This window comes from Rhipicephalus microplus, chromosome 6, assembly GCF_043290135.1.
Source record: "Rhipicephalus microplus isolate Deutch F79 chromosome 6, USDA_Rmic, whole genome shotgun sequence".
Classification (NCBI taxonomy): domain Eukaryota; kingdom Metazoa; phylum Arthropoda; class Arachnida; order Ixodida; family Ixodidae; genus Rhipicephalus; species Rhipicephalus microplus.
In genome coordinates, this window is record NC_134705.1 from 138,389,126 (window position 1) to 138,408,286 (window position 19,161).

The 19,161-nt window shown below is 43.8% G+C and overlaps 1 protein-coding gene and 1 long non-coding RNA gene across 3 annotated transcripts; both read right to left on the reverse strand.

Annotated features, from left to right (window-relative positions):
* Positions 1-1,023: 1,023 nt before the first annotated feature.
* LOC142765544 (uncharacterized) lies at positions 1,024-1,534 on the reverse strand. Its single transcript, XR_012884306.1, has 2 exons — positions 1,470-1,534; positions 1,024-1,372 (listed from the first exon to the last, which is right to left on the reverse strand). It is a non-coding gene; the product is annotated as an uncharacterized LOC142765544 (long non-coding RNA).
* Positions 1,535-4,596: 3,062 nt separating this feature from the next.
* Positions 4,597-12,255, reverse strand: LOC142765545 (uncharacterized). 2 transcript variants are annotated; one of them, XM_075866687.1, is made up of 3 exons: positions 12,059-12,255; positions 7,027-7,081; positions 4,597-4,877 (listed from the first exon to the last, which is right to left on the reverse strand). In XM_075866687.1, exons 1-3 carry the CDS (start codon positions 12,203-12,205, stop codon positions 4,636-4,638), a joined length of 444 nt encoding a protein of 147 aa, XP_075722802.1. In that variant the 5' UTR covers positions 12,206-12,255; the 3' UTR covers positions 4,597-4,635. The 2 variants fall into 2 exon arrangements, with proteins under 2 accessions (XP_075722802.1, XP_075722804.1); XM_075866689.1 differs by having other exon boundaries at positions 7,027-7,089; positions 12,059-12,197.
* Between the last annotated feature and the right edge of the window lie 6,906 nt (positions 12,256-19,161).

The following is a 19,161-nucleotide window of genomic DNA, read 5'->3' on the forward strand; positions in this document are numbered from 1 at the left end:
GTCTTTGCCTTGTCTTAGAATTGGGATGGCAATAGCTTCCTTCCGGGCTCAGGGTAGCTCGCCAGAAAACCATATTGTAACAGACTAGTAAAAGGTAGAGAAGAGAAGGAGAGGAAGACGAAGAGTCTTGGCACGATCGCAGGGTGCTGCCGCAAATGACCATCACCCAGGCAGCACGCCGCCGTTGGACCAATCTTGGACCAACATCGGCTAACATCGGCACCGACGTCAGGCCGACGTCGGAAGTGCAACTTCTTCCAATGTCAGGCCGACGTTCAAGCCAATGATGAGCCGACGTTTTGCCGATGTTTTAGCCAGTATGCAACCAACATTGGGCCGACGAAGGCCCATCGTATTGCCGACAAAGCTGCCAATGTTCGGCCAACATTGGGCCATATTTCAGCCAATCACATGCCATTTTTACGCCGATGTTTGCTGCACGACGAATATTGGCTACGGATGTACGACCGACATTGGACCAATCCAGGGCCACATTGCAGCCAATCAAATGCCGTTATTACACCGATGTTTCCTGCACGACGAATATTGGCTACTGATGGACTTGCCATTATGTAACCATTATTAGGAGGGAATTTTTCTTACCGGAAGATTTAAACAATATGCCTCGATGACCCGCTCTTGTAGCTTTGCAGCCCTGTATACTTGGGGCAACAGAAAATTGAATGCTGAGAACTGAAAGCAGTTACTCGATCTATTTCATCTTTTATACCTCATTCCCTTTGCTAACACTAGAAGTGTAGTTTATTTTTTTACCAATTTATCTTTTGCAATAGCGAGTGCTTTATTTGGTACTGGTATTTGGTACAGCACATCGAAAAAAGTCGTTAGGAAGTAAATGTTGAAAGCGTATGTCCCCCACTTGCAATCCCCACATATGTCCCTCACATGGTAATTGAGAATATTCATAGTTTAGAGCATTTTTTTGTAACTAAAACATAGTGATGGTGCTTCCGAATCAGCATAAGCTAGCTGAACAGTGCACCACCGACAGTCTGCAGACTATTTATTCTTTGTTTTTTTTATTTATTTGGTACAACAAAAAATGTATACATTGAAAAATATATATACACAACTAAAAAAGGCCCGCTCTACTGCAGGTCAGGTTGCGTTGGGGGCACAGTGACAGTGGTGCTGTCAAGGCCCTGGCTGCTGTGGCTGGGCAGAAAGCCAGCTGCCGCGAGCAGCCGATAATCCGCACTCTGAGAGTGGGGATCATCGGGCTGCTCCACAACAAATGCTTCTCTGAAGCGCCGCTTCCTGCCCCCACAGCGATCACCAGACCCTGGCAGCCACCTCTTAATAAAGTTGAGGGCCTCCGCCTGGTCGCACCCTGCTTTTTGGCAGATGACATCTGCATACAAGAACAGAAATACCATAGTACACATGAAGCACTGCAGTACAGAGAATACACAAGGGTACACACACATAAAACAATGAACAAGTATAACCTGTCACTAATCTACAGAGCCTCAGGTTCACAAAGGCCCTTTTCCCTTTTTTGCCATGAAGGCTGCACTTGCACGTCATGTGCCAATACAGCCTTCATGGCATTCACACCAATTTCTCGGAGGCCACGTCCCCCAATCTGCAGGAGGTGCTTGCGCTGTGAAAAAATGCAAGAAGCATAGATGGGGTAAACGCAACAGCACATCGAAATGTTTTCATGATAAAAATCTGCAAGAAGAGGACACTGAAAACAACTACTTGAATTTTTGGGCATCACAATATTTCATTGTTTTTTTACGCTAACTTCAACTCACTTGACCTAAAATGGTTTCCACATCAGCCCTCTCACACTCAGTGTGAGAACCTTTCAGAGTCCTTCCCTGAATGCAGTTTAGCTGTTATGAAATCAAATACAACACTGTTATAACCCTTAATAAATATTGATTCTAGCTATGAAATAGTATAATTACTTTGTACAGTGCTCAAATTCCAATACACGTTTCTTCGAGGTTACAATGTCTTTGCCTGTATGTTGACCAGGAGTAGCTTCTACAGGTGAAAAACGATAAAATATGTGGAATTCAAAAAGAAGCTTGGACATGTTTTTAATCAATGCATTGTAAGCAGAGCACAACAAGATAAATGAACATGATTAATGCGTACTAAGAGGCAACCTTAGAGCGACCAAATCTTGGTCATAGATGAAACTGATAGAAAAATAAAGGTCGCACTAGATGGTCGCACCATTTGCTGTTTATATTTTTCTGTGATAGCCAACAAAGAGGCATGTCGCTATAGAAATCTCATCACAATAAACAAAGGTGCATTTTTCTTCACACCGCGAAATCGGGAGCATGTTAGATTTTTAAAAAAGTAAGAAATCGGCTAACACAAGGCAGGGTGAACTGTAGCTCAAAGTAGAGAGAGCCGCAGTGGACACGAAGTAGGGTGATAAATGAACAAAATTACTGAATGTCTGTTTTAAGCAGGCTATTGCTAGTCACTGCCCATCAAACACACGATGCCGCCTACATCGTCTGCTAGCTTAGGACAGTTCACTCGGACTTCACAGACTATAGTAAATACAGTCGAATCTCATTAATTCCAACACACTTAATTCGAACTGACGCTGTGGTCCTATCAAAGCTATACCGCGCTCCGAAAATGCTCTCAGCACCCCGCCCAATCCTTCGGTGGCACTTCAGACACCTCATCGCTGTGCTTGAAGAAGAAAATGAAGAAAAGGAAAGAAAAGACTGCGGTGGAATGTTTGCCAAATGCCAATCTGCGACATTCCTGTGCCCCACTTCGGCTTTTTCCGTCCCTGCCACATAGAGACCCTTCTCCTCTTAACACTGCGCATGAAGAGAAAGAGGGGAAAAAAAGCTGTCGCAGAGAGTTGGCTCTCTCATGCCGAATTACAACGCGCCGGTGTCACGCTTCCCTGTTTTTCGTTCCTGCTATGTAGAGACTCTTCTCCTTTCAACACCGCGCATGAAGAGAGAAAAAAAAAAAAGCTGCCGCGGAGTGTTTCTCTCTCGAATGCCGATCTGCTTTTCTCCAGGTGGAGACGCTCCTCCATTCTCATCATGTGCTGGCCACGCTCCGGCTGCAGCGCAGATGGTAACAGTGGAAACACAGTTGTCTTCGAAGAGTGTCAGCACTGGACATTGCCGCGCGCAACTTCTTTTGCCAGGAGAATACTGAAGCCGAAGTACAAATGCTTTGCAAACTGCACGCAAAACTTGTTGACTCATTGCAAGGCCAACGTGTACAGACATGTATTGACTACTTTAATTATTGACGGATGTCCTGTAATTTGTGAATAAAACTTCTCCATGCACATGCATCACTGCATGGTGAGCCCTCCGCTCGTTTACCGTATTTACTCTATTCTACCGCGCCCTCGATTGTAACGCGCGCCCGGTTTCCACGACAAAAAAAAAAAACTAAGACATCGGTTGCAACGCGCACCCTTTTTTCTCGTTGGCCCGCTTGATCACACCACTCGCGAAAACGACTCTTTTTGAGAGCGTCTTCCGTATAAATATGAAGTACGGGGGAAGCTTATGCCTATCTGACTTGCAACAGAGCATTGCTGTCTCTCTAGTTTTACCGTGGCCCGATGCCAGTACACAAACTTGCTTCGCCCCCTTCTCCTAGACGGTTGTGGTGCCAGGCATGTCGAAGTAAAGAGGCGTGTGATCGGCATTCCCGATTTGCCCAAGCAGGTAGCCGTTGTTGTGCCGCAAGTTTAGGAGGAACCTCTGAAGACTCTGAAGCTTTTCTTCGTACTCCTCCGGCAACTTCCGGCATATGCCCGTTCGCCTTCGGAGGGAAAAGCCTTTTCTCTTCATAAAGTTCGTTAGCCAGCACCTGCTCGCTTTAAAATGGCTCTGCATTAGCCCTTTTTCTAAGGCTAACTGCATAGCCTGCACTTGGAGCAGTTCTGTCGTCACGGGCCGCTGTGCCGCTCACTGCTTAATCACATACTCGCCGAGCAGCTCTTCAATTTGTGGAAACCGACCCTGCTGTGGTCCACTGAAGCCTTTGCGTGAATCTTTGCTGTCGACAATATTCTGCTTTTGTTTCCGCCAGTCCCGCACGCACGTTTCGGGAACTCCGAATGACCGCGATGCGGCCCGATTTCTGTCCGTTCCGGCACACGCGACGACTTTTCTTTTAGAAGCAGCATTGTGGTGCACTCGTCGAGTTTTTAGAGTCGGCCCTACCATGCCGTCGATGCTAATGTACTACAAGATGACGAACTCCTCAGCACACGTATGAAGTGCCGCGCATGGGAAACACATAGGCAGAAATGACCGACGCGCCATGCCGACGTACGTAGGGGGCGGCCATTTTGTAAGTGGCGATGGCAATAGAATGACCATATTCATTTTTTTTTTCGTACTCGATTCTAACACACATGCGATTTATGAACTCTCTTAACCGGAAAAAAGGTGCGTGTTAGAATCAAGTAATTACGGTAACTTTCATTATTTTGAACTTCTTTTAATTTGAACAAATTTTCTGGCCTCTTTGAGTACGAATTATTCATATTCGACTGTAGTACAGTGGCTCAAGAGATAACCTGACTAGTTTGTTTCCCGAAACACAGTATCTTAAAGCAGTACTAAATTTGTGCATGTTACATAGGCATATTAAAAATCAAGAAATATACACCGAAGCCGCAGCCACAGCTTTACTCTGCACAGCTGCCTCTGCTGCCTCCACTTCTCCAATTGTACCAGCAGGCAGCCGGGGAAGGTCAGAGGGGCGCTGTGCTGGCTGGGCGTGCTGAGGCACGGACAAGAGCCGTACCTTGTGCTTCAGCTGTCGCACCTCCTGCAGAACCTCTCTTTGTTGCTGCCGGATGCCAAGTTGGATCCGCAGGATCCGTAGCAATAGAGCTGAAACATACAAGAGTACATACCATATTTACTCGCACAATTTGCATCCTCACATAATTTGCTCACCAGTATAATTAGCCAGCCTGCTTTACTACAAGAAACTTTTTGCTCGCATACTTTGCCCTCCCCAACCAGCCCGAGCCACCTTGCCAGCACACACACAGACACATTTGACTTCATGATGCTCTGGTCAGGCACATCTCTTGTCGAGCAGGCGAGTGCAGTCTTACGCAAAATCGGCTGAGTGCAAGGTCCCTTCTTCCATGAACTTTTATGCTTTCCCTAGAATATCGAACTTGAAAACTGAAACCTCTTTATGTGTAGTCCGAAATGCCTAAAGGTTTGCCTCCTATCTTCCCACCTCTTCCACGGCAAGAATGTATTCCCGAGACACAGCACAGATGTTGAACGCGTGCAAGGACCTGTCACATCAACTAGATGAGGCAGGTTTTCGCACTCATTTTTTTTCGGTTTTGCCATCTGGTCATTGCGTTTTTACCGTTCCTTGTGATAGGCTACAATAATTATATACGAGGCAGATTGCTGTTATAAAGCTTACCGAAGAAAACTGAAACCGTGCTACCGCTAAGCACATCAGCGTGGAGTTCTTCGACATGCAATATTCAGTATGGGAGCCAGCAGAAGAGTGCGTTGAATAAGACTTAGCATAGAAGCTTGGGTGTGTTGGTTAGATATCGGAGGGAACACAACGCAATAGAAGACTGGGACAAGGAATGGACACACACACACATGAAGGGCGACACACACAGCACTGTGTTGGCATCGCGCTTCCTTGTCTGCATCTTACTTTACGTTGGGTTCCCGACAATTATTGGAGAGTACTTATGTTCTCTGGTATAACCCTGTCGTGGGAACTGGTTTTTGTGAGCACTGTTCGGAAGAACTTCAAGAAAATGGGGGCATTTGCACAGGCTCAGCAAACAAATGACAATCCGCTTTGAAACAGCTGTGACAGCGCCTGCAACATATATTCCCAGTTGAGCTTTTAGGCCAGCGATTCCTACTAGCTTCGCACATGACCGGATTAACAAAAAAAGTACACATAATACGCGAGTATATACCGCATTTGACTCTGTAGCTTTGATGAACCAGGCAGATACACAAATTTATCCAAAACTCCATTGATTCTGTTGCAAAATTATTCAACAAACATATTGCGATGTTATCCATGTTACTATACGACTGTGGCACTTTACCATTGCAGCTTTCCAGGAGGCACACATAGTGCAGCGTTAGTTCACCACTCGCAGTTAATTGTATGCAGTAGGTTGCTCACAGCAACTGACTGCATGCAATGGTGAACATCTTGCATGCTTGCACCGCTGTTTCAGCATGCTGGCTGCTTCCCATACGGCTATCAATTGATGTTCACAAAATTGGGAAGATGAAGAAAGACTACACAGTGCCCTCTGGCCACCCTATACTCCAAAACTCCAGCCAACAAACAAACAAAAGAAACAGAAGTATGCAAATGAATATTATTCCTAATGCAGCTGGAATGGAGTGTAGTTTTCACCAATTCTGTGTGTTAAGTCAATATGGAGTGAGTTAACTCCATAAAGTAGCTTTCCTCATAACAGTGTTCACTCTATTGTAACACAAGGAGTGACTTCATAGCATCTAGAAGGAAAAATATAATCTTCAGTATTTGATTGAAATGTGAGGCTCTACCTTAAAACAACAATAATCTGGAAAAAGAACTCATTACGCTCGAAAAAAAAAAGGTAGCACAGTTGATCCCCTTTACAAGAGACACTGATGTAACAGACAAACGGGGATAGGAGGCACCAGTGTGCAGGCTGACATTTGGCCCATCATGCATCAGGCACTCCGTAGATGCGCCTGTGCAGCCGGGAGCCCTGCAGTCAAGCATGCTGAGCAAGACTAATGACCACTGTACAATGACACATTGCCACAAAATTTCAAAACTTCATTTCACAGACTTCTGCAAAAGCTTCTTACACTCTTGCATAAATTTTGCACAAGCTTCTCTCATTCTTGCGTGATTTTCGTCAGAACATATAAGTGTTGGAAGTCGTATGTCCCCAAAAACTTGCACAATACAAATAGCATACATTAAAGTCTATCACTTATTACGTGCATAGTGTAACAATGAAAGGAAACTCACGCATGGTTTGCTCCGAGCCTTCCCCGTGCGGTGCCTCCTTGAGCCTTGGAGAGCACTGTACAGCTAGAGCAAAGTAGCATCAATTCAGTGTTAATGGCAGGTTAACAAGACAACACAACTAACCCCCATATTCATAAACGCTCCCCGACTCGACTTTCACCCTTCCCTTGACAGAGTTGAGCACTGTGCCGCTGCTCGTTTGAAAGCGACGCTGCGCTACTCGAGAATCACAGCAGATTATTGCTGACATGCAGCAATTTTCTCTGCTTAGAGACGGCGCTCCCATCAGCCATCTCAAGTGAAGGTGAAGCGTTGAGTGGAGGGACGTTCTAGAATACTGGGGTAAGATTGGTTGCAAGAACACTACAATAGGCACACTTAATTTTTACACTTCATCTATATTGTACAGCTACACACATTCTGCATCCTTATAATGCAACATATACATACAGGCTTATAAAGTAAACACTGTAGGCTGCTCAAATAACACCTACACAAAAAAAATACCCAAAAGTGGCCATGCGCAAAGTACTTTTATTAGAAACTCACAAAACTTTTGCGGTGATGGAGAATAAATAAGGCAGGTTACGCTTGGAGGCACATGAGACCTTCGCAGCTTTCATAAAGTACAAAAAACAATATGGTATGTGTGTGTGTATGTACGCATGAAGCTTCAGCCTTTACATACGGTTTCTTGAAAGAATCGACTATGAATTTTATGGCACCTGTGTCCTTCAGCGCAATTGAAAGCCTGCTGATCAGTGTGTGCAATTGTGGAATAGTTACATAGAAAATGGCGTGAAACACCTAAAATCAAATTTTTCTAGCTAGGAAATATGCAGCTGTGTATACACAACACATGCTGCAAACAGTGGGACGTGACCACAAGAGTGATTTGAGTGTAAGCGGCAGTATTCCGCATTCATGCACCCCGCCATTTTCAACTGTTGCCCAAGAGCAGCACCACTTCAGCGTGCTACTTTTTTTTACATCATAAACAGCACGGAATACAGCGAGGATGAAAACAACATATTCAATTAAATTTTGAGCACTATTTATGGTGCGCATGATTGATTGATTGATATGTGGGGTTTAACGTCCCAAAACCACTATATGATTATGATAGACGCCGTAGTGGAGGGCTCCGGAAATTTAGACCACCTGGGGTTCTTTAACGTGCACCTAAATCTGAGCACACAGGCCTACAACATTCCCGCCTCCATCGGAAATGCAGCCGCCGCAGCCAGGATTCGAACCCGCGCCCTTCGGGTCAGCAGCCGAGTACCTTAGCCACTAGACCACCGCGGCGGGGATGGTGCGCATGAAAAAAAAATAGGCCTTTGTACAACGACAAATTCATAATTTGCCTTCACGGACCATCTGTTAGGCTGGACCACATACAGTTTTTTTGTGGCTTTCAAAAAAGATTTGAAAAAAAAAATAATAACCGTGTTTACTCTCGTCATGAGCGCACTCACTAAGTCACCCTCATTTCAGTCGCCAAAATTTTGAATTTTTTTTTCTTCCACATATTAAACACACACCTTACGTTCATCCGCTGAAGTCCCACGGGCTCCCCCCGCCTTGCCGCCTTCGCTCGCTGCCACGTGCCATTTTATTTTTGTTTCTATTTGTTCACGGAACGTCCCCTGTCTTTTTTAATTATCTCTTGTAACATATGTGGCATTATCTTGTTCCCGAGGTGCCACAGGTGCTCTGCTATGTAGATGCACCATTAAACTAGTATTTTTGATCAACTGTGCATTTCTGATGTTTACCTTGCAAGTACGTAAAACTGGCATGCTTCTTGATCTACGATACACATGTGGCTTGTCTCACTTTGAAGGAAAAGTTAGCATACAATAGTGTAAATGCTTAGAATTTGAAATATTGAGGCAGCTGCACACCGGAGATGATCATATGGTAAAGAAACAAGTGCTGCCTTATTACTGGCAAGTTGTCACTTATATGTACAAATAAATTTTGCCAGCTAAAAAAAGTACAAAAGCACAGCGGGGCTATGATGTGGTTCAACCTGTGGATTCGCTTCATTTATCACGCCATATGATGAAGCTTCCTTTGGTAAAACTGCTCAGACAAGAAAAAAAGTTTGCTGTCCAATACAGCAACTATACAAAGTGTGCACGTGCATCTCGCAGCGCCTTTTCGTCACTTCCGAAATGCGCCACCAACATGCCCGGGCACCAACCGAATCTATCGCCTACAACTGCCATGTTGTCTCCTCGTGCTTGCACCCGTTTAGTTTTGCCTCACGATGCAAGTTTGAGAAATTATGAGCTGCTAGTGAGGCAAGTTGATTTAGTAGTCCACGCAGAGGGAGCAGAGCTTAGGGTGTTTCTTCGCTGAAAGTTATAACCTGAAATTGAGAACGCACATTCCGATTTTCCTAAAAGTACCAGCGTATTTGGCTGGTGCAGATTAACAAAAGCTACTTGAAGAAACTTTGCAATATTTGCATCTTCAGGTGCAACTTCATTACGGGTAAGTGCCATAGCCAAGTATTTACCTGCAAACAGATATAGCTTACCAAGATACTGTACATACAAACTTGTCCGCAGTTAAAATCATGATGGCGAGGAAGGCGGTTAAAATCGTGATGGCGATTGCGGAGATTTGGTATTGCATTGAAACAAACTATAAAGAATGGGAAACAATATTAGTTCACTTTGAAGTATAACCGATCGGTTCAAGTTGGGCGTCAGGATATTTTTTTTATTAGTCAATTAATTCTATACACGGTCTCTATCATGTTCAGTGACTCCACTGTACATTAGCGTACAACAAAAGCAAAATACAAAATGAAAAGTGTGTTAAAGCATACGCGCAAAATAAAGTGATGACTGGCATTACCGCGGCACACACCATGCAAAGTCGCTATCTGCCTTGTATAATATTTTCCTCGACTATTTCCACAAATTGCAATCAAAGAGGCTCAAGCTCAACATCAGCACTGTTTAAAACACTTGCGGGGGGGGGGGGGGGGGGGGACATTGCTACTTTGGTGGCGTAGGCCGTGACAATATATTCATGATATTATATCTCTTGGAAACTTGCCTAGCTCTGCCCGACTAGTTTTCGATGGGAGCAGCTGCGCTTCGCACATCCACTCTTAAAATTGCGACTCGAGAAATTTTGAGCTTTCACTTGTTTTTGGCCAGGCAATTTGAGGTGAAAGCAAGATAATAGGCCCTCATAGGTTGTGGCGGGCAGCCGGTGTACGCCGTGGCTGGTATATGTGTCGCACATCTTGATTATCTGGTCTTGTATCGAGTGAACGAGCGAGGCCTTCCTAATCCAATGAGCTCGTTAAAGTAAGACAACAAAAAACCACAATGCTTCCACATCGTTCACAGCAACAGATGACGAGCCCCCAACAAACCGCACTGCAGCACGTGAACTGCCGTAGGTACCCAGGGAGTTACCCGGGCATGGTGGGAGAGGGCGACAACGGCAGAAGTGACATCACAAGAACACTATGTATAAAGGGGACATTTACAGACTTTTCCCATTTTTTAAACTTCGTGCACTGTTCTGTCACAATTTATAGCTCAAAATAGTTGTATTTTGAAAAGGGCACTAATTCATAAGCCCAATGGTTCAAGGATGGGTGCAGTTAGGGGGCCCATTCTACGTTTTACTTATGCCCTTCAAGAACTTGCTTACAGGGCCGAAGTCCTGTTTCAGAAAGAACACGCTAGTGCGTGGCCAGCAGTCCGTCAAGCATTAGTGCTGGTGAGATTTGGAAATGCAGCGCATGAGCATCCTCATCTGCTACTTCTCTGCTCATGCTCTCGGGGCTTACTTGCGAGGCACGGTCCTTCGCACTTTTCATTTTCACACTGTAAATCAACTGATACCAACTCTGCCTTCCATTATTTAATAAACCAATATTTCATGGTCACGAGGACGAGCTTAAAATGTTTGCTACATCAGACCTGAACGGCATTTTGAGTCATCGAAACTTGCTAGTTGCAGCGAGCATTATGCGAAAAATATGATGTGCTTTACGGTGACAACTTGCAAAACACTGCAGCAACGATTAAAATCATGCATTTTTTGTGCTCACAGGAAATCCCTGAAGCAGGAGGCACTGGGCTAGATAAATTGCGCAGCTAAAATACGGATGCGCTGTCCAATGCTGTCATGCGAACAGGCGGAGAAATGGCAGACAAAACTTGGCGCACCCCGATTCTATGCGCATGCGTCCCATTCACAAGCCTCGCTGCCAGTTAGCACCACATGGCTCACTGTCCATGAGCTCGCTTGTTTCCTGTAACAGTGGACCATACGGTACACCTATTTAAAAACGAGGATAGAATGTATATAATGCAGCATCTGATGAAGCCATGATGATATGTTGCTAATGAAATCTGGAACTCTAGTTAGTACCCTTATTGTTAACTAGCCGACCAAGTAGCAAAAAGATTTGCGACTGAAATGATGGCATCTACACCTGCCCTTAAAGGGACACTGAACAAAGTTTTTGCCGCCGAGATTTTCAGCCAAAGCAAAAGATTGAGCCATGAAATTCATAGACAATAATAATTTCAAGCAGAAACTACGAAAACATACTGAATTTAGTGAGCCTTTTACAAAATGCCGCGTCTAGCTCTTAGACGCGGCGTTTTCTAAAAGGTCGCGACATTTATTTTTCAAGTTTTTTTTTTGTTATTCAAGACAAATCTACGGTGCATTGTTCACAGAAAACAAAATTGCCTCGGTAAGATTTCTTTGTGAGCAGCTTACTAATTTTAAGTCAGGCGCGTTGATTCGTGAACTGAAGGATGGGAGTGATCGATCTTGCCTGCTAGTGGCTAGGCGACAAAGGCTTTACCTCATGTCCTGGTGTAGCTAAGTCACGCAAATGGAGCAGAAAATGTGCATTATCATTTATTTCAACTAAATATCACATGTATGTGACTTATTGCCGGTGACAGGTGATCAGGATGAAGTCGACAAGTTGCAAATCTGAACAAGAATTCACTCGAATGAAAAACCAACCTATACTCACGTGCACGGTGAAGTCGAACACGTCGTCCGTCAATGTTGTCGCTGATGCCCGAAGGAAAAGAGAAGAGGACAAGCGACGGGGTCGTCTCTTTCTATAAAGTCGGCGGAACTGCCAGAACGGCCAACACAAAAGGCATCGGGTTGACATTCCTCCATCTGGGCATCAGTCGCTCCACCCGGGCATGCAGCTGCTACTGGTTCTACCACTATCCTCGTCCTCGTGCCTCTACCCGACATTGCAGTGTTGCTGCCATACTCGCGAACCTTTTTAAATTAAAGCACGCAATCATGTATTATCGTGCGCCATACTAAACTTAAAAACAGTGCGCCGGTACATGAGATCACGAAGCGTGGTCCACGCCATCACAAGAGCAATTAGAGAAATGAAACAAAGAAAACGAAAATGTATAAAATATTTTGTCTCAATACGATCCGCAATCCAGTTTCCTGCAGCGGCTTTTGGCTCTGTATGAACGGCCAAGCCAGTGCCAAGCCAAGCTTGCGCCCCTGATCAGCTGTTTGTTTCCATCGAGAATTCAACAGTGAACTGGCAATGTGTTTAGAGTATATTGCTAAAGGGCTTGAAATTGAATATTTCTCTACGTACTACTGCTGTACTTTTCCTCTCTGTTTCCTGATCACAGTGATAAGATTGAGGAGGTTACAATTTAGAAAACAGCAAGTGCAGCTCAAGCATTGCTAGTATCGCTGTTTCGGTAATAAATGTTACAAAGATTTTGCCCCGCGACCTGCTTGCCGTGTTCGAGCACCCAGTAGAAATTTACGGTGCCGCGTTTGAAAGAGTTGAATAAAATTGCAATATTACGAAAGAAAGGCTCTGAAGCAACATCGCATTTTATCAGGCCTACACCTCCCACACCTAGACGAGTAAAACTCGTCGATATTATCTTGCAAAGCTGTGTATAATATTTAAAACACATTGTTTAGCCCACGATGAATTGTTCTATCGTGTGGCTTCTCCATTTGGTACTGTCATGTTAACTTACAAAGGCAACTTTCCATATTTAGTCTCTTTAAATGTTGCAAAAGCTTGACACGTGGTGTGTATGCCATACTCATAATTCTCCTCGTAACCTGGGTCCGCCTCTTTAAACAGCGTCGCATTTTATTGTTCGCAATTGTGTTTGTTTTATACTGTAAGCGAGCTGTGTGATTTCATCAATATTCACGAGTGTTCCCTGACTATACAAACACGTGCGTCTTATTTGGTGCGGTGCACGTTTGTATGTAGCAAAAAATGTCATTTCGTCAGCGTGTGTCTGCATACACTTGCATGCCCTGCAGTACGTGTACATAATTATTGCAGTCAGGACTGCAATGCATAGCCTTGCATGGGACATATATTCCATGCACCCTCAGAGAAATGTTGTTTGTTATGAGCCTACTGTTTATCATTACATTTTTTTTTTCGTCAAAGTTTCATCTCCATATAAAGCAGCTGTATAGAGGCACGAGCTTCAGCAGCTTCCTCGTTGTTCCATTTTAAATAAAAACACCAAGCCTACCCGAATCAATGATCTGTTTGCTATCATTACTGTTATGTGTTCTACGATGTACACAAGGACAGTAGTATACAAAAATAGGGAGGGAATTGAATGCCCTGCCTGCATGGCTGCGCCCTTTCACAAGATCAGGTGCTGCGCTGTGAAGCTTCCTACCGGCCTGCGCAAATTCAAGGGAGCGTACAATAGCGTGGTTCAAGAGGAATTGTGGGGAATACTGGACACACTAGGCGTGGAACGTGTTGTCACTAATCTTTTAAAGGATATTTATAAAGGTATCAAGGTAGTTATAAAGTGGGAAAAAAAGGCATTCAAGCCTGCAGAGGTAAAATGGGGGCTTAGACAGGGGTGTCCCCTGTCACCCTTCTTATTCATGATGTACCTACAAGGATTAGAGGCCAAATTAGAGGCAAGGGGACTTGGCTTCAACCTCTCTTTAGTCAAACAAGGAAAACTCATTGATCAGGCACTACCAGCATTAATCTACGCAGATGATATAGTGCTAATGGCCGACAACAAGGAAGATTTGCAGAGGTTGATGGACATCTGCGGTAATGAGGGAGATAAGTTAGATTTTAGATTCCGTTAGGAAAAATCAGTAGTCATGATTTTTAATGATAACAAAAGTAGTGAGCTTAGAATACAGGAAGTCACGCTAGAGATAACAGACAAATACAAATAACTGGGCGTATGGACAAGCAATGGGACCGAGCACCTGAGGGAACACGAAATATGCGTGACGACTAAAGGTAACAGGAATGCAGCAGTCATGAAAAATAGGGCACTGTGGAATTACAATAGGTATGATGTTGTGAGAGGAATATGGAAAGGGGTCATGGTTCCTGGGCTGACGTTCGGCAATGCGGTCTTGTGCATGAGATCAGAAGTTCAAGCAAGATTAGAAATTAAGCAACGTGGAATAGGTAGGCTTGCTTTAGGAGCTCACGGGAATACACCAAATCAGGGAGTACAAGGTGATATGGGATGGACATCATTTGAGGGCAGGGAAGCTAACAGCAAGATAAAATTTGAGAAGCGATTGAGAGAAATGGGGGAAGGGCGTTGGGCTAGGAAGGTTTTCAGCTACTTGTACATGAAGAATGTCGATACAAAATGGAGAAAGCGAACCAGGAAGTTGACTGGTAAATACTTAGAATACAGCAGGTGGCTAAATCAAAAAGAACTATCGGTTAAGAAGAAAGTGAAGGAAACGGAGACTGACATGTGGAGAATTGGCATGATTAAGAAGTCCGCACTAGAGATCTATCGAACTTTTAAGCAGGAAATTGCCAAAGAAAGAATCTATGATAATACTCAGGGTAGTTCTCTACTGTTTGAGGCCAGGACGGGAGTATTGCGAACCAAGACATATCGTGCCAAATATGAAGAGGTAGACACAATATGCAGTGCGTGCGAAGAGAAGGAAAAACTGCCGAACACTTGACAATGCTCTGTAAAGGGCTTCACCTTATAGTTCAAGATGATGGCGCAGAGTTTTTCAAAGCACTGGTGTTTAGGGACAGGGAGGGCAAAATAGACTTTAAGCGGGTAGACTTAACTAGAAGGAGGTTATCTGATTGGTGGCTAAAGTCAAGGCACGATTGAAAATTAAACCCTTCACTTCAAAGTGCCTGTCCAACTTCACTATTTAAAGGGGGAAAAAAATCTAGTGGTTAGTTCACTAAGCATTACGGCTAGGTGACGTTAGCCGCCGCCCGATCTAAAGGGTACGGCCACATCCATCCATCTATCCAGCCAAGAATATGCTCTCTGGCTTGTTGCCCCAGGCCTAGTCAGGTAGATTTTCTAGCCTCACCGTTGAATTGTTTGCTCGGGTTGTGGCTTGCAAACATTGCGGTTTTGGGCTTCGTATCATCTTGTTCCGTCATCATGTCCTCCAAGTGGAGGACATGTCGCAGTGTGAGGAGGGAGTACGACAAGGCGCTGATAGAATGAGCTATCAGTCTTACCAGGCAGGCGGTTGAGAGCGCACCGAGGCAGCTGACGCACACCAGCACTATCCGCTTCCTGTATAATACAGGCTAGGGAATTATAGAAACACAGAGCAGAAATCAACTCTTGTGCCTCTCTCATGCACTCACAAGGCGGAACCTGCTTCGAACACTGAGGACCGAGCTAAGCAACACCATGCGTGACGATAAATCATGGTCTCCTATTGCAATAATAATTAAGGCACGCATGCAACTTAAACCATTGTCACGCAAGATGAATTCACAACACCATCGAAGTGAACCCAAGGCACGTGCTGATTATTATGTACGGTACTAGCGCTAAATTCATGCAGACGTTTAGTTGGCGCTGCAGTAGGCCTAGTTGAAAGAATGGCCACAGCTACTCCTGTGATGGAGAACGGGCTCATTAACATCTTCATGTAGATTAAAACGGCTTACCCCGAAATGGCTGGGAGTGTCACGCTATCCCTAGCAGTGGCACATGCAGTTGCATATTTAACGATTGCAGAAATGGCGTACCAATTTCCAAAGCACCTATCAATACTTCCGTCAAGGCGTAGCACCAAACACTTTATCGCACATTTCGGGAAACATACCTTTTTCTCCCAATCTGGTGGCTAGGCATGACTACGCCCAAGAATAGGCATGTTAGTATGTATGTCGGTGGTATTTCCATCTGAACCCTGAAAAATTATTTCCCTAAACCCACGAAAAAAAAAGAAAATGGAATGTGCACCTGTCATCACATTGCACCCCATCACAGGAATGGGATCAGATTGGGCTGGCGCTCAATACTCCCTTACGCCTAATCAGAGCTCGGTTTGGCACCAGCTCCAGACAAAACCATTTATAATCTCCTGTCTGGCACATCTGTTTTACTCTGCTCTCTCTCAACCAGAGTGCACCACCTGTGGTTCACCCCTGGTGGATCTTTTTCACTGTTTGTGAATTGCACACAAAGCCCTTACCGGTAGATCCTATTCCCAATTCTTCACTATTCTCATGGGAGGCCACTCTTTGGGCAGCTTACATTACGACATGTGCGTGTCATGATGTCAGTGCCGTCTTTTTCAGAGTCGGCGCCGTCTTTTCTTTCTCTTTTGCTCCTTCCCTGTCCTGTGTTTCTGGTGTTGCGCTGCAAACAAGTGAAGATGTTTAAGAACACCAGATGTTCAAAATTTGCTTCTCATTATATATCGTGGTTTTGGGAATTAAAACCCCAGATATATTGAAAGAAGATGCATGAAAAGGGAAGGATGATATTGGAAACTGGCAAAAAAGGGATGACAGACTTCTGAAGCTATGCAGCCATTGAGATTTTCAGCTGTTCACGCAATTCTCACACGTGGCTTTGATGCAGCTATGCACATATCACACAAGCATGCTGACTGTACAGTTAGTATAACTGCAACCTTCATGTACCCAGCCTTCATGTACCCTCTATGACATTTCAGAACATCTGAGTCAGTGTTTGCATCAAGTTATGTTCTTCATGCTGGGGAACCAGTGTGATGAGTTACCATTTCTACAGAATGAAGCCCTGTCTACCTGGAACAAGCTGCAAGATATATAACTAAACGGCCCTTTTCAGGGCCAGTCAATCTCTGTCCGGCTTGGATGCACCAACTGATTCCCTTTATCATCAACCCTCAATAAAACTAGCAAATGTTTGTACATGTGCAAGCAGTGTCATTCAATATCTTAGGAAATGCTTGTGAAGCAATTTCAAGGAGAATCGTTTTTCTGATCTCATAGTGAGGCATTAGGAACACCTTAGTCACACCAAATGCCATTATTCAATGAGAGGAACAAGAGAAATATTTCACTGGGAACTATGAAGTAAACAAAAAAACAAATGTTTTCAGATACTGCGAGATCATTTCATAAAAAAGCTCAGAAGTTGCTATGTGTGGCCACATTTAATCTGTGCAAGCATCGTGTGGTTACAAAATTCTGTACCAAACATAGGTTCAGCTTTCTGGAATATACCGCGCTGCACAAGCTAGCTCAGTGGATGCACTTCTGTACCCTGCCGGAGAATATTTTTACCACCAGTATGTTGTGACGTGAAGTGAAATGGTGATTGCATACTAGGGCGCGTCCTGCAGGACCCCAATAAAGTTGTTTCACTTGATTGGTTGGTGTGCTGTAAGCAGAACATTTCCAAGAAAAATCGTATAGTTTGGAGGAGGACTTAAGCAAGGAAAGGTGTAGATAAAACACTGGATTCACTGGCATTATCCTCACCAAGTATAACATTGTTTTTCTGGTGAAGCTTTGTGTCTGAACAGCGAGCAGGATAAGCTGGTAAAAACATGCGAAATGGGAAGTCTAGCACAGCAATCTGTGCAGTACTGCTCATTTCATGGAGCATTATTTCACAGGCTTTGCTCATTGTTACCGTTAAGCCTATATTATGTCCACTGCAGGGTGGAAGCCCAATCAATGTTCCCTGTCCTGTATGAGCCAATTTCATATTATGGCTGATAATTTCTCGATCTCATTGGAACTAATCACCTGCCACCCTCTGCTACATTTCATGTGTCCTAATATAAATTAATTGACATTACTGACCTGTCATCCATCTTTTTTTCTCATTCCCAACTAATGCATTTATTTTTGATAAACTCTGTTTTCTTCCCATGTCCTAATACTATACTAGTCTTTTTTCATTATTCTGAAACATTATCTTCGCTCAGAAGCTAGAAGTTATCAGAAAGAACATAACGACATTCTACCTCCTGAGCATATGGAATCATCAATACAAAAATGTAATAAAAGTGAGAAAACATCCTATCTATATAAAAGGCCCTAAAATACTGCAGGAGGCAACAAATAAACTGGTATTTGTATAAAGGCAGTGACAAAAACTTTGACTACTGTCACTTATTCTGATTCTTAGGACATATTTTTTAGTACATCATAGCACATAATTACACATTTACACAATTTATACAAAGGAATTGCCACCACGTGCATTGAGGCCACCCTTCAGAAGTCATGTGAGCACAAGGTTGAGGTAAGCCTTAAAAACCAGATTAAAAGACTAAAGGATGCTGGATATCCCAACAGCACCATCATACCCGTGTGCTAAACCCTCCTGCAGAAAGTCAAGTTAAACAAAACAGGACCAAAATAAAAACAGAATGATCAAAGATCTTTGCATGCTATACCGTACGTACATAAGGTGTTTCACAATATAAAGAAAATAGCGAGCCGATATGATTTTATCTTGTTATTTGCCATCCCTTGCAAGTTTTCAAAAGTGTGTGTACTAAAAAGCAACAGGAATAGCCATTATTTCACCATTTGTCACGAGAATAGGTATACTGAATGCCAATATAATGTTGTGTATGAGATACTATTGACACGTGGAAACGTAAATATAAGACAAACTGGGCATGGGCAATGCCCCAATGTTTGAGCAAGACAGCATGCTTAAAATGTTAAGAATGGCTATGGTAGTCGCATGGCCATACACTGTAAAGAATGTAAGTGCAGTTCTATGTTTCATAAAACACTGTTTTTGAAAAAAGCAAGAACAAGAAATGAAAGAGAGACTGTGAAAGCATTTTCTTGTCAGGAAGGCCATGGATCAGTGCATCAGT